Genomic DNA, 16,489 nt, shown 5'->3' with positions numbered 1-16,489 from the left:
TGGCACACTATTCCCTCACCCACATGGCACCCTATCCCCTCACCCATAGAATCATAGAATCCCTACAGTGTGGAAACAGGCCCTTCAGCCCAACAAGTCCACACCGAACATCAGAGCATCCCACTCAGACCCAGCCCCTATAACCCATCTAATCTACACATCCCTGAACACTACGGGCAATTTAGCATGGCCAATTCACCATAGCCTGCACACCTTGAGACTGTGGGGGAAACCAGAGCACCCGGAGGAAACCCACGCAGACACGGGGAGAATATGCAAACTCCACACAGACAGTCACCCGAGGCTGGAATCGAATCCGGGTCCCTGCCACTGTGAGGCAGCAGTGCTAACCACATCTGGTACCCTATTCCCTCACCCACTTGGCACACTATTCCCTCACCCACATGGCACACTATTCCCTCACCCATCTGGTACCCTATTCCCTCACCCACTTGGCACCCTATTCCCTCACCCACATGGCACCCTATCCCCTCACCCATCTGATACCCTATTGCCTCACCCACTTGGCACACTATTCCCTTACCCACATGGCACACTATTCCCTCACCCACCTGGCACACTATTCCCTCACCCACATGGCACCCTATTCCCTCACCCACTTGGCACCCTATCCCCTCACCCACCTGGCACTCTATCTCCCTCACCCACCTCACGCCCTATCTGCTCATCTGCCTGAACCCTCTTTCCTCACCCACCTTGCACTCTATCCCCCTCACAAATCTGGCCCCTATCTCCCTCGCCCACCTAGCACCCTAGGTTCTCACCCATGGGACACTTTACCTGACACCCCTTCCCTCACCCACTTGACACCCTACATGGATACCCTTTCTCAGGCATTGTCTAAGTGGCTGGCTCTCTACTGGGTATTTAACTCACAGAACAAACAACATTTTTTTTTGTGATGAACTCCTCCCCTGGCTATGAGGGTACCTGGAAAAATCGTTACTGTTTTGTAACGGGAAAATAACAGAAAATTACCGAGACAGTTAGATGAACTGTCCTGGAATTTCCAGAGTAAAACTCATCTAACTGTCTCTGTAATTTTCTGTTTGAACGAGGTTGGAAGTAGAGATCCCAACCCTGGTCAATATTTGTGGACAAATTTCTCAGTTCTAGTAACAGTACTATTTGAACCTGCCCCAATGCATCTCTATCTGTTTCTTTTCTCTTTAAAATACAGAGACCTAAAGTATTGACAGGGCTCCCTGTGTAGTCTAACCAAGGTTGCAAATGTGTTCAACATAATTGCATTAAAGACATTGTTCAAATGCAAGTTGCAGGCTGACTTTCACAATCTTTAGGAGAGGGATAACTTACATTCAATGTGTCTTTTTTGGAGTTGAACCAAGGTCTTGGAAGAAGAAAGGTTGTACCATTCAGTTCAAATGTCTACAGCCAAAAAGGCAGATCTCATTTAAGATGTAGGTGTGGCACAATGGGACAAGTGGCCTCCTGCTACACCATAATAACACTCAATGATACTGTGACTGTTTTTGAAGTAAAAGAAGGAAAATGTACATCTATTTTTAAAAATCTTTTGCTACCTCGGACTACAACACATCACAGCAGAAGTAGCATAGTTACTATTATTATTTAGTTGAACATAGCAACCAATTTGTGCACAGAAAGCTGTCCCCAATTTGTAAATATTATTCCTGTTTGTGTTTAAAAAAACCATAACGGATTTAATACTTCAAATTATTGTGGTTAAGCCTCTGTTTCAGTGACTCGGCTACTCTGAATCACTTCAGGCAAGTCTGTCATTTGATAGCTGGTTTCCAATTGGAATAACAGCAGGTTAAAAGTGTTTTGTTGAGTTGAGTAAACTGTTTGTTGAAAATTTGGGCTCTAGATGTGATCAAGGGGTCATGTTGTGGGTAGGTTTGCCCTGCAGATTGACAATTGGTTATCATCCGCAGACCACTCTGCCCAGACCAGTTCCTGTACAATAAAGACAGATTTTTAGCTCATGCCTTGGGCTACTGAGGGTCTCAGGGAAGAGAATGGATCCTGCAGGCTGTAACACACTGTGAGAAACTTGGATAGACCTCAAAGTATTTAAAAAAATTGAAGTCTTTCTTTGACATTCATTCTGGATAGTGCTGACAAAGGTCAGTGTTGATTATTCATCTCTGGTTGACCATGAGGAGGTGCTAGGGAGCAGCCAGCTCCCTTTCCAATCACCTCCTGTCCTGAACCACATTGATTGCTCATCTAGCAATAACCATCATGTTGAGATTCTCATCCTCCGTGTCCATTCCCCATCTTAATCTTCTTCTCCGTAAGTTTTATAAGACTCTGAATTATCTCTATCCTCTGACCCTTACCTCTTGTACATCTCTGACCAGGACACCAAGGAGGATGCATATGCTCTCCTTCCAATAGTGCCAGGCACCATATAAATGAAAGTTATTTCTTCTGGCTTTTATTTTTTGTAATTGCAAAGAATTTGTTAGACATGGCCCTTGACTTAATATACTTCTGTGACCAGGGTTTGTCCAGATCCCGTTAGTACTGGGGGTGAAAGGCCAGGAGTACAGGTATTGGCAGCGAACACTTTAAGGATACTGAAGCAATGAAGTAAGAGACAATAAAATGTCATGTGAACAGGTGAGATTTGACTCCAGTGACATACTCCCTTCAAGTGAAGGGGATCTTAGCTGGCTTGCATTTCCTATCACCCTCATCTCACTATCCAGCGTGGGTCTGTTGTCTCTGGAACTCCTTAGAATCCCAACAGTATGGAAGTAGGCCTTTCAGCCCATCAAGTCCACACTGACCTGCTGAAGAGCATCCCACCCTAGCCCTGTATTTGCCATGTCTAATCCACCTTGTCTGCACATCTTTGGACTGTGGGAGGAAACCAGAGCACCTGGAGGAAACCCACACAGACACGGGGAGAATGTGCAAACTCCACACAGGCAGTTGCCCGATGGTGGAATCAAACCTGGGTCCCTGGCGCTGTGAGGCAGCAGGGCTAATCACTGAGCCACCGTGCCGCCCCAATTGCCCATCAGTCGTACCGAAAGCCATCACTCATTAGTTTTTAGAGGGAGACTCACCTCCACCACCTCAGGACCCCGACTTCCTGGGCATTAAATGCCAGCCTTGACAATGATGCCCTTACAGCAGGGATGACATACAAAAACTAGATTGGCTGGCGCAAAAATGGGAGATATTTCTATAGTTCATTATCACAGATCAGCTTCTGTGCAAAGATTCAAATGTAGGAGCTTATGATAAAAGTGCTCACTGTTCACATTTGTCTCTAGTTTAGCAAAGCAAAGGATGGCCAATAACAATCACTCCTGCGTCCAAGGGATGGTACATGGTGGATTTTCCCTTTGGTTCATGCCATTTAACTTTTTTGTTGGGATATTTCTGATCATGACTCGCGGTGTGGTGTCCCAGACCCGGAGTCATTCTGGTTTTTTTTTTTGTTTGGTCATGCGTGAATTCCTTTTCAGACTCAAGCCCACATTCTCAAATCCCACAAATTAGGGCAAGGCTCATCACATCTGATTGCTGTTGTTTTTCGAGCTGTTGTTCCCGCAGCAGGAGTGTGTGCAGCAGCTTCTCTGGTACTCTCACCTTGGAAGCTCTAAGTCCCAGCAAGAATAACTAGCCCTTTGACCCAGTTTGAGGTAAAAATAAAGGTCTCATAGCATTTCGCAGCAATTTAAAGCACATACACGGGCCATCAGACACGATGATAAAAGCTGGAAGGGCAGAGGTAGACCTTAAGGAATGTCTTAAAGAAGAAACAAAAGGTACGCGGCTTTAGGAAGGGAATCCCAATGCTTAGGGACCTACGATCTGGAAGCACTACCATATTTTCAGATACTGCCAGCATATGGTGTACTAGGTTGGTTTAGCGTTGACTGGATGGTTGGGTTGCAAAGCAGTGTGATGCCAACAGTGTGGGATCAACTTCCATTACCAGCTGAGGTTACCATGAAGGACTCCATTCTCAACTTCTCCCCTCGCCTGAGGTCTGGTGGCCCTCAGGTTAAGTCACCACCAATTGTCTCTTTCTAATTTCCTATGGTCTGGTAAGACTATGGTGACTTACAGTTTGGGGAGTTCACACTCACCAATTCTCCTCTCTCTACAATGTTTAATTACCAGTGATTGACGATACATCACTGGGGAGGTCTAAACAGGAGATAACAAGGACAATTATTGCATGCTCCTTTCTGGAACACTGAAATCAACAGTCTCTTCCCCAAACACTGTGTGACAGCATCAGATTGGGTGGAGTTGAATGAAACATGAACGTTAACTCTTTCATATCTGCAGGCACGGCATTGGGAGAGAGATTGTAATCAGCGATGCTAAAGAGGTCAAAAGTCAATTGACATAGTTGCCCTGGGGGAGGATAGGACTAGAGGAGACAGTACAATGACTGGTAGGAGCAAAGTCATGGAGACCTTTTGAAAACAAGCACAAGACAAAAAAGTCAGAAATTTGCCACAAACTCAATAGCTCAGGTGCTGGATTGAGAGGATTTATTTTAGCAAAACTTGTGTGCATTAACAAATTATTGCTTCTTTTTTCCTTCTGTTGATTACTGAGTGACTAACAACCCGTTGGCCAAAGCATCAAGGGCAATTGGATTGATTTGTGTGTGGAAATGGGACTTTGTCTCTGTTTGAGTTAAGAACCTCACCTCCTGGCACAGGAAGGGAAGAGCTGGGAGGGTTCGGAGCCCTTAATTCCAACCATATCCTGGTATGGAGACACATGGGTTGGTTAGCTCAGTTCGCTGGATGGCTGGTTGGTGGTGCCACCAATGTGGGTTCAATGCCTACGGTGGAGGAAATAGCCTATGGTATTATCGCTCGGCTATTAATCCAGAAACTCAGCAAACATTTTGGGGACAACACAGTGTGGAGCTGGAGGAGCACAGCAGGCCAGGCAGCAACAGAGGAGCAAGAAAGTTGACGTTTTGGGACAGGACCCTATTTTGGGTAACTGGGTTCAAATATTGCCATGGCAAATGGTGGAGTTTGAATTCAATAAATAATCTGGAATTAAGGCTCTAATGATGACTATGAAATCATTGTCAATTGTCAGAAAACCCATCTGGTTCATAAATGTCCTGTAGGGATAGAAATACCTGCTCTAGTCTACATGTGACTCCAGACCCACAGCAATGCGGTTGATTCTTAATCAGGGATGGGCAATAAATGCTGGCCTCGCAAGAGAGGCCCACGCCCCGTGAGTAAATATAAAATAACTGGCATGGGATTACCACAAAGGGGCCTGCCATTGCAATCTTGCCCCTTGACTGAGGTGTGGTGACCTTCAGGTTAAACTCACCAACAGTTGTATCTCTCTCTCTTTCTTATAACAGAATGGGAGTATTCTGACTTTATTTTCACAGTGGTGTGGCGGCTATGTTATAGGCGCTGTACTGAGGATTCTGAGCTTATGGCTGTGAACTCAAATCCCACCAGTGTGATCTGAGAATTCCAGTTCATTTTTAAAAATCTCATAATCTATACTTCAGAAAGAGGCCAGTTAGGCAATTGTACTCGCTCTTTGAAAAGAAAGAAAATAAAATTTGGAAACAATAAAGATGTCACCAGTGAAAGTTGCCACAAAGTTGTTTAAAATCCAGCTGTTTGACTGATGACATTTGAGAGGTTAAATCTAATCTTCCTTACCTGTGACTTCAATTTGTACCATCCTATACCCTCTAGTGTAGATTCCCCAGTGGTCCAGCCAATCATTTGTGACTCAATGGGAACAAATACTGGTCTTGCCCATTGAAGAAAGGAACTTGCATTCATGTAGCGCCTTTCACAAAATTGCAATGAGTCAAAACACTCTTACAGGCAATTATATCTCCAAACAACCTTTATTCACAAGTTTAGTCACTGCTGTAATCCATTACCTGATGTACTTAGCAATGCCAGTTTTCCAGGATTGGCCTGGAGGAATCATAGATTAATTTCCAGGACACTGCGTCAGGTAAAACATGGGGACAAAAAAAAAACACAACGGCATCGCCAGGAATTGTGATTACCCACGATAAAAACGTTGGAGGTGGGGGTAAAAGGATGTTGAACTAACATTTAAGTAGCGCTCCGTTGCTCAGGAAGAGTTTATTTGCTGTTCATGTGACTTTGGAAAGGCTAGGAACGATGAGGATAGGCTTTGGTGGGAGTGTGGGGGAGGGGAGGGTGGAATTATTTGAAGTCAGGAGATCATGTGATGAAGTCACTATGGATACAAGAATTGGCAATGTGAATGGTGTTCTCAATCCACAGTCTTGCTGGGTGAAAATCAGGGCCAGATGGCTGGATGCTGCAAGACTGATATCGCTGAAGATAGCTCTAATTTCTTGCACAGTATCATGTACAACACCATAAGCGACTGTCCCTGACATGGTGACACAGTGGTTAACACTGCTGCCTCATAGTGTCAAGGACTTGGGTCCAATTCCAGCCTTGGACGACTGTCTGTGTGGGCTTTGCACATTCTCCCTATGTCTGTGTGGGTTTCCTCCTACAGTGCAAAGATACAGTCATAGAGTTTACAGCACGGAAACAGACTCCTCGGTCTGACTTGTCCATGCCCACCAGTTATCCTAAATTAATCTAGTCCCATTTGCCAGAACTTCTCCCATATCCCTCTAAATCCTTCCTATTCATGTACCCATCCAGATGCCTTTTAAATGTTGTAATTGTACCAGCCTCCACCACTTCCTCTGGCAGCTGGATGTTAGGTATCATTTCTCCCTTGTGGAGGTGACTAGAACAGTTTAAAAATAAGGGGACCCTCATTTCAGATGGAGGTGAGTGGTGCAGTTAAAAATATTGAACATTTTAAAGATAGAGGCAGTTACATTCTTGACTAATGAGAGAAGTCAAGGGGCACTGGGGGATAGACAGGAAATCAGAACAGGTATGATTTCACTGAATGGTGGAATAGGTGCGAGGGGCTGAATGGCCTACTCCTACTTCAAATTTGTATTAGCACTGGGAATTGGGATCCTCAAGCTGCAATGTTAATTCACTGTCCAGAATCTCTACTAGAGCACATTCCACCAGGCTGTACAGGAAAAACAAATGATCTAAAGGAAGTAGTGTAACCAATAGCAGTTTTCCAGTGATCATGACCCCGTCATGGGACTGTTGCCAAAGCACTCTGAGCACAAGGTATCAAAAATACTTCAATCGAGGCATTAAAGTGTAGACCCACTTGCCCCCTTAGGCAAGATCTCCTGGGCAGTATTCGCTGAAGATCAGCGGTGTCTCCATGACAACAAGGTGCAGGGCTGGATGAACACAGCAGGCCAAGCAGCATCATAGGAGCAGAGAGGCTGATGTTTCGGGCCTAGACCCTTCATCAGAAAAGGGTGTCTCCATTATGGCTTGGTCTGACACTTGTTCCCCAATCAACACTGCTTAAACAAAGAAGTAATTTGCAATTATTGCCCATCCCTAATTACCCAGAGGGCAGTTAAGAGTCAACCCCATTGCTGTGAATCTGGAGTCACATGTAGGCCAGACCAGGTAAAGATGGCAGATTTCCTTCCCTGAAGGACATTAGTGAACCAGACAGGTTTTTCCCAACAATCACAGTGGTTACATCAGACGACCGCTTTATTCCAAACTTCTTTTCCTCTTTTTGTTGAATTAAGATTTCAACATCTGCCCAGGTGGGACTTGAACCCATACCCCTAGGACATTAGCTTGAGGTTCTACAGTACTAATCCACTGATATTGCCAGCACCTTCCTGGAAGCTGGCTTGTCCATCAGTCTCTCATTGACTCTACGATGTACATATTTATATTTCACCTGCCTCTTAATTTTTACATTTGAATTCAACAGAAAAAAAAAATCTGGAATTAAAATGCTAGGTCAATGGTGACCAATGGAGCCATTGTCATTTGTTATAAGATCGCATCTAATTTACTGATATCCATCAGGGAAGGAAATCTGCCATTCCTGCCTGGTCTGGCCTATGTGTGACACACTTGACTCTTAACTGCCACCTTAAATGGCCCCATAAGCCAATCATCTCCAGGGCAAATAGGCGTAGTCAACCAATTGTGTCCTACCCAGGGACATCCACAACCCTTGAAAACATACAATAGCAAGGTCACACTGTTACCACTCTGCAGAATTTTCTGGGTGGTTTGGAAGTTCCAGGTTTTATTGAAAGGTGGAAACTCATAGAGTCATACAACACGGTAACAGAATTTTCTGTACCATCAACATCCTGGTACATCTCTTCAGTGCTCCAGAAGAAGCTTACCAATGTCTTGTACAACCTCAACATAATGGCCCAACTCCTTTACTCAAAGGTCTGAGTAATGAAGGCAAGCGTGCTAAACACCTTGTTAGCCACCCTGACTGTATGTGATGCAAACTTCAAAGAATTATGTATTTGAACACCTAGGTCTCTCTGTTCTACAACACTACCCAAGGCCCTACTTTTAAATGCGTAAGTCCTGCCCTTGTTTGTTTTACCAAAATACAATACCTCACATTTATTCAAATTAACCTCCTCATCCATTGACCCAATTGATCAAGATCACTTTGTAACCTTCAATAATCTTCTTCACGATCCACTATACTACCAATTTTGGTGTCATCTGCAAACTTACTAACAATGCCTTCTGTAATATTCTCATCTAAATCATGTATATAAATGACAAGGAAAAGTGGACCCAGCACAAATCCCTTTGGAACGCCACTGGTCACAGGCCTTCAGTCCGAAAAACAACCATCCATCGTCACTCTCTGTCTCCTGCTGTTAAGTGAATTTTGTGTCCAATTGGCAAACTCGTCACTGAGCTGCTGTAATCAGCTAGGAGATTACCCCAGTAAGTGAGACCAATTCTTATCATCGCAGCTCAGTTGAACCACAGATTATATACATACCATCCCTGTGTTTCACTGTGGGCACGCCATTTCCAAATAGAGCCAGTGGAGGAAGTAACTGTCTGTTAGTCAACACAACCTCCTCCAGGACCCAGTGAGCTCACGCATTCCTTGTGTCGATCTATATCCAGCCTTGTTCCACCGCACTTTGCGAAATGCACATTTTTTCCATTTGATTGAGTAGTTCATGGTGCAAAGTTCACAAAAATAACCTCACTCAGAAACAGCATCACAGTGGAGATGGTTTGGAGAGCACCCAACAAGAAATACTGCTGTGATGAGAAGCCTTAACCACATCAACATGCAGATCTGGTCCGAGCAATTAGCACCAAATTCTCAGCGTGTTCAAAGTGAAGCTTTAACCTCCTGCTTCCTTCGTTTGTTCAAACAACAGACAGGGGTCAAGAAAGGTCACTTTACTCAACTCTGACCCTGAATCTCTGCAGTCAATTTGTTTTTCAACAACAACAACTTGCATTTATGTAGCATATTTGACCCAATAAAAACATTTCAAGATGCTTGACAGGAATTTTGTCAAACATAATTTTGGTCACCAAGGGGATATTAGTACAAGTGACCAAACAGCAGAGAGGGCAAAGGGATTTAGGAGGGAATGGAACAATCTCAAATGGTGGAGCAATTAAGTTAGGAGATGTGCAAGAGGCCCAGATGATAGGACCACAGATATGTCCAAGGGTTCTACAGTGATTTTATGCAGACTGGGAGTGTTCAAGTCTGTGGATGGGCTTCAACACAAGGAGGAATTTCTTAAAATCAAACTGCTGCTGGGCCAGTTGCTAATGAGTTTCAGCAAGAGATGGATGAATCGTTGTTCGGCACAAATTTAAGTTGAGGATCACCTTTAGCGGGCTTGAGTCCTGCCAAGAGAATATGAGAACAGTGGAGTCCGGAGGTGACGAAGACAGAGATCAATCAGAGTTTCAATGGCAGATGACCTGAGCCAGAATTGGTAATGGGCAGGGGCAATTTACCTTCATAATATACACATGCCTGATACAGAAAGAAATTGGGAAAGGAAGGAAGAAAGGAAAATTAATGGTATTGTGGACAGTGAAGAAAGTTATCTAACATTACAAAGAGATGTTGACCAATTAGGTCAATGGGCTGAGGAATGGCAGATGGAATTTATTTTGGTTAAATGCGACGTATTGCATTTTGGTAAAACAAACAAGGGCAGGACTTACACAGTTAATGGTAAGGCCCTGGGTAGTGTTGTCAAACAGGGAAACCCAGGGCTTTAGGTACATAATTCTTTGAAAGTTGCATCACATGTAGGCAGGGTGGTTAAGAAGGCATTTAGCACGCTTGCCTTCATTGCTCAGAACTTTGAGTATAGGAGTTGGGACGTCACGTTGAGGCTGTACAGGACGTTAGTGAGGCCTTTTCTGGAGTACTGTGTGCAGTTCTCATTATCCTGCTATAAGAAGGATACTATTAGGAGAGGGTTCAAATAAGAATTGCCAGGATATTGCTGGGAATGGAGAGTTTGAGTTATATAAATAGGCTAGATAGGCTGGGACTTTTTCATAGAAGATTAGGAGGTTGAGGGTTGACCTTACAGAGTTTATAAAATCATGAGGGATATAGATAAGATGAATGACAAGGGTCTTTTCCCTAGAGTTGGGGAGTTCAAAAGTAGGGGGCGTATTTTCAAGGTGAGAGGAGAAAGTTTTAAAAAGGACACGAGGGGCAACTTTTTAACACAGAGAGTGGTTGGTGTGTGGAATGAACTGCCAGAGGAAGTGGTGGATGCGGGTACAGTTACAATGTTTAAAAGACATTTGGGTAAGTGCACGAATAGGAAAGGTTCAGTGGGATATGGGCCAAATGCAGGCAGGTGGGACTAGTTTAGTTTGGGAACATGGTCGGCATTGAGTGGTTGGACCGAAGGGTCTGTTTCTGTGCTGTACGACTCTATGAAGGAAGGAAGAAAAGGAAAGGAAAGGAAGGAAGGATGAAAAGGAGGTCAGTAGAGGGGGAACACACACACAGAACAAGCGGTGCCTCTGGAACAGTACCTTCCCTTGAAGGATAAGCACATTGGCTAGAAAGCGATTAACAAAAGATTTATTCCATTTAGGCCATTGGAAATAATCTCGATGCAACTCTGGTCTTTCCAACCCAAATTCAAAATCAGTGCCAAAGAAGTATAGAAAAAGAGAGCTAAGACTTTGTCATGTCAAAGTGACACATCATGACTGTTTGCTTCAATCTCCTTATCTGGAGCCACAGGGAACCATACGGAAGGTGGCAGGACATCACACATGTTAGCGTGAGTGTAGCAGACATGCCTAGGACATGATGCCAACAAACGGGTGCTTGTGGAAGCGTGTGATGATTAAAACAAGGAGAATGAGCCTCCTCAAGGCTGGGTGGAACATGAACTGAAGCCACAGTCTAGTTGTGGTCGGGTATGATTGGGAGTAAGCTTTCAACGAAAACTCAGGGCTGTGTTGGCACTTGCGGTGTGGGATAAGAGTTTACTTGAAGGGAAGTCACTGTCACTCCAGTGCTTTTTGAAAGCCTCAATTCCTGCAACTCACTGCTCCCAACATTCCATTGAGTTAAAGGAAAAGAAATTTTAAAAATGTCACACACATAACTAGTGCCCAACACAACAGTGCCTTCTTTCAGATGAGGTGTTAAACTGAGGCTACCTGTCCTCTCAGGTAGAGATGGAAGATTCCAAAGCTACTGTTCGAAGAGGAACCAGTTTCTGGGATAATGTAACATATCTCAATAGAGATGTTATGTTCATATTTCATTGCAGCTTCTGGGAGCTTGCTGTGTGCATGTTAGCTGTCATTTTTCCTAGATTTCAGCAGCGACTGCATTTCGAAAACACTCAATCGGCATAAGTCAGGAGTGCAATGGAATACTCTCCAACTGCCTGGATGAGCTGCTTCAACAGCATTCAGGAAGGTCAACACTATCCAGGACAAAGCAGCCTGCTTGATTAGCACCCCATCCATCATCTTCAATATTCTCCACAGACGTGAGGAAAAACATTTTCACCCAGAGCGGGATGGGAATCTGGAACTTTACGAGGGGTAGAGGCTGAAACACTCACAGTATTTAAATATTTAGATGTGCGCTTGGATGGCTAAAGCATGCAAGGTTATTGGTCAAGTGCTGGGAAATGAGATGAGAATAGTGAGGTGGCTGCTGACAAGCATGGATGCGACGGGCTAAAGGGCTTTTTGCTGTGGTGTAGATCTCTATGACTCTACACCACCAACGCACAGTGCCAGCAACTTACACCATCAATAAAACCCACTGCAGCAAGTCACCAAGGCTTTTTCAACAGCGCCTTCCAATTGTGCAACATTTAGAAAGTTGGCACATCCAGCTGCAATCTCCCCTTGAATTGTGTACTGTCCTGACTTGGAAATAGAGTCATAGAGATGTACCGCATGGAAACAAACCTTTCTGTCCAACTCATCCGTGCTGACCAGATATCCTAAATTAATCTAATCCCATTTGCCAGCATTTGGTCCATATCCCTCTAAACCTTTTCTATTCATATATCCATCCAGATGCCTTTTAAATTTTGAAATTGTTCCAGGCTCCAACACCTCCTCTGGCAGCTCATTCCACACACGCACCACCTACTGCATGAAAAAGTTACTCCTTAGGTCCCTTTTAAATCTTTCCCTTCCCACCTTAAACCTATGCCCTCTAATTTTGGACACCCCTACCCTGGGAAAAAGACTTTGGCTGTTTACCCTGTCCATGTCGCTCATGATTTTATATACCTCTGTAAGGTCACCCCTCAGCCTTCAACGCTCCAGGAAAAACAGCCCTCGCCTATTCAGCTTCTGTCTATAGCTCAAACCCTCCAATCCCAGCAACGTCCTCGTAAATCTTTTCTGAACCCTTTCAAGTTTCACCACATCTTTCCTATAGCAGGGAGACCAGAATTGAATGCAATATTTTAAAAGTGGCCTAATATATTGTTCCTTTACTGTTGTTGTGTAAAAATTCTGGGACTCCCCTCTCGCAGTGTTGTATTTGTACCGAAGTAAACGGTTCATAGAGGAAACTTACCATCACCTTTCCATGGACAATTTTGGATTGACAACAATTGATGGCTTTGCCAAAGACAGTCTCATCACATGAAACAAAATGATAAAAAAGTCTTTGGAAATCCTAAGGTTGTGATACGTGCTATAAAAATGCAAGAACCTCCTTTTTTTTTCTAATTTCAACTTAATTTCAAAAGAATTTGCAGGAGTTGACAGATGTTTGATGAAAGTTAAATAAGGGACATTTCCTGAGCACAGAATCTCTTATTACCAACAATCCTTTTTGTTAAATACAACACTACTTTATGGATTGTGCTTCTTTTGTTCTGATACTCTGTCTGAAGACTGCCAAAACCACCCAAGAACACTGGAGTCTGGCTTTCACCAGCTATTCCTGACATTGGCAAGCAATCATTCATGGATGCAAACATCTGGCATGAGACAGAACACAACACTCTCAAACACTGTGGAAAGAGGAACTCCCCCTGTTACTGGGGCTGTTCTGACAGAGACAGCTATGAGGAACAGACTGATAGCTCACAGATCTTCTGTGAAGTAATAACAGTACCTTGAAGTTACAGCAAGGACAGCACACATGTGTTCAATGAAGGATAAAATTCTGAATGCAGCATAGCACACTTCCAGAATTTATGTCTTTGCAATCCTTGCTTTACCACTAAGTGCATTCACTGGTCAGTAATCACAGATTTAATAACTGAGCACAGCTCACTATGACGGCTCCTTCTGCACACAGCTCAACATTGATCAATTAACCCTTATATGTTTATTACTTCTTTTATATTTATCTATCTATCGATCTATCTATCTATCTATCTATTTATCTATCCATCTATCTATCTATTGTCATGGTTGCTCAGTGGTTAGCATTGCTGCATCACAGCACTAGTGACCCAGATTTAATTCCACCCTCTGGCAACTGTGTGGAGTTTGCACATTCTCGGTGTGTCTGCCTGGGCTTTCTCCAGGTGCTCCAGATTCCTCCCACAGTCCAAGGATGTGCAGGTTAGGTGGATTGGCCATGGGAAATGCAAGGTTACAGGGTTAGGGTGGGGTGTGTGGGTCCGGGTGGGATGCTCTTCAGAGGGTCAGTGTGGACTCGATGGGCTGAATGACCTGATGTCACACGGTAGGGATGCTATGACCTCTATTCTATCCATCTATTTATGTCTATCATAAAAATACCAAAGAACTATGGATGCTGGAAATTAGAAACAAAGTCATAAATTGCTGGAAAAACACAGCAGGTCAGACAGCATCTGTGGAGAGAAAGCAGAGTTAACGTTTTGGGTCCAGTGACCCTTCATCAGAAATGGTATTGGATCTGAAATGTTAACTCTGCTTACTCTCCACAGATGCTGAGTTTTTACAGCAATTTATGATTTTGTATCTGCCTGTCTCTCTGTTTACTTATCTGTCTATTTACCTGTCTATTCTGTTCATCTCTCTCCAGCCATTCACTTCTGGCTGAAGATTGTTGCAAATGCTTCTTTTGCACTGATAGGGAGATTTCTCCTCACCGTAGGTATTGATAAATATCAGGCAAATGTATATTACAATTCCGTGGTTCAGTTCTATAGCTGAACTGCAGCCTAAATTCATACACCCACATTTGCCCGATATTTATCAACACTTTTGGTGAAAAGAAATCAGTTGCTGAAAATTAATAACAAAAACAGAAGTTGCTGGAAAAGCTCAGCATCTGTGAAGGAAAAAACAGAGTTAACGCTTCGGGTCCAGTGACCCTTCCTCAGAACAGGATAGATTCTGCCCCTACATTGGCCCTATTCTGCCCCTATTTTTTTTCACTGAAAATTACCAATTGTCCCAGTGACAGTTGATGCTTGTGGGAGAGAACTTACTCCTCCTGCTTTGTTTGCTGACACCTAATGGCTGTGCCTCAGTGGAAAACATTCTTGCTTTCTGAGGCTAAACATTTGGGGTTCAGGTCTTACTTGAAAAGATTACACGTACAGTATAATCGAGGCAGTAGTGAGGGAGTACTGCCTTGAAGAGTAAGTTCCAGTAAGATGGCAGGGGAGCAGGACTTCCGAGGCCAAGGCTCGTCCATTCCGTCTGCAATCCTTTTCTTTCTTTTTCTGTCTTTTCTTGTTCCTCTTCTTTTCTCTCTCTCTTTTATTTTACTTTTGTCTCTTATCGAAGAGCTCGGTCATGGCGACGGGATCGGCGGCAGCAAGTAGGCCCAGCGCGGACTGATGGCGGTGAAATTGGGTTTCCGGCAGCTTCCGCATTTTCGAGGCCGCCCCGTGGAGGCTGAGGTTCCCGGCGGCATCTGGGCCCGGCGCAGACTCGTAGGGGGGTGGCGGCGACGACGGAGGAGACGAGTTTGGGCCCAGAACAGGACCCGGCAGCGGCTGCACCGGAGAGGTGGGCCCAGAGCAGACTCGTGGCGGCGGTGTCGTGTTTGGGCCGTCGTGGTGCCCGGCGGCATCTACATTGGCGAGGCCCAGCAAGGGCTCATAGCGGTGAGGGTATTGGTGATGGCGGCAAAAAATGGCGGCTTACCTTCCAGAAGCGGCAGCGCGGCGAAGGGGACTCGTACCTGGCCACCAGGCCCATGGCGGAGCACTTAACCAGAAGGACTGCAAAGTCGAACACTTTTTTCTTAGTTTCTCTATTTTTCTGCCCCTGTGTTCTACGGTTCGGTTTATTTTTCTGTGTTTTGAGGTGGCGCCGGAGATTGGTGACACTGTGCAACGCTTTTCATCGCATTTTGTAACAAAATACACGTGACATTAGACGAATCAAATCAAATCAAATACTATTCTAACGTTTGGCCCCACACATCGGCACCAGCTCTCTGAGTGTCCAATGTATGTCAGAGGAGAAGTATGCCATTCAGCCCATTGAGCTTGCTCCACCATTCATTGAGATCATGACTGATCTAATAATCCTCAACTCCACTTTTCTGCCTTTGATTTCCTTACTGATTAAAAATCTGTCTATCTCAGCCCTGAATATTCTTAACGACCCAGCCTCGACAGCTCTCTACGGTAAAGAATTCCACTGATTCACTGCCTCAGAGAGAAGAAATTCCATCTCTGTCTGAAATGTGCAACCCCTTTATGCTGAGGTGATGCCCTCAGATCCTAGACTCTCCCAAAAGGGGAAACTATCTTTCCACATGGACCCTGTCAATCCCCTAAGAATCTTGTATGTTTTAATAAGGTCACCTCTCATTCTTCTAAATTCCAATGAGTACAGGCCCAAACTATTCACCTCTACTCATAAGACTGTCACTCCACACCTAGTGTATCAAGTATCATTTTCCTGCCTTCTCCCTATACTGCACATTCTTCCCTCTCAAATAACAGCCTAATTCCCTTTACAATGTCTCAATTGAACCTGCCTCCACTGAATGTCAGGCAATAGATATCAGACATGAACCATTCACTGCATGAAAGAACTTTTCCCTTGTGGCGTTTTCTTTCCTTCTTTTGTTAGTTACTTCCAATCTGTTCTCACTCATTCCCGATCCTTTCACC

General features: G+C 44.2%; 1 protein-coding gene across 1 annotated transcript in view; it reads left to right on the top strand.

Moving 5' to 3' along the window:
* LOC109920961 (secreted frizzled-related protein 5-like) overlaps window positions 1–13,538 on the top strand; it is a 54,939-nt gene extending 41,401 nt beyond the window's left edge. The window contains exon 3 of the mRNA XM_048609219.1: window positions 13,310–13,538. Coding sequence (XP_048465176.1) covers window positions 13,310–13,538 — 229 coding nt within the window. The remainder of the gene's footprint in view (window positions 1–13,309) is intronic.
* Window positions 13,539–16,489: the final 2,951 nt, after the last annotated feature.

The sequence above is a fragment of the Rhincodon typus genome, chromosome 20, assembly GCF_021869965.1.
Source record: "Rhincodon typus isolate 14 chromosome 20, sRhiTyp1.1, whole genome shotgun sequence".
NCBI classification, from domain to species: Eukaryota; Metazoa; Chordata; class Chondrichthyes; order Orectolobiformes; family Rhincodontidae; genus Rhincodon; species Rhincodon typus.
Note: the sequence above shows the minus strand (reverse complement) of the source record. Positions and strands in the feature narration are given on the sequence as shown.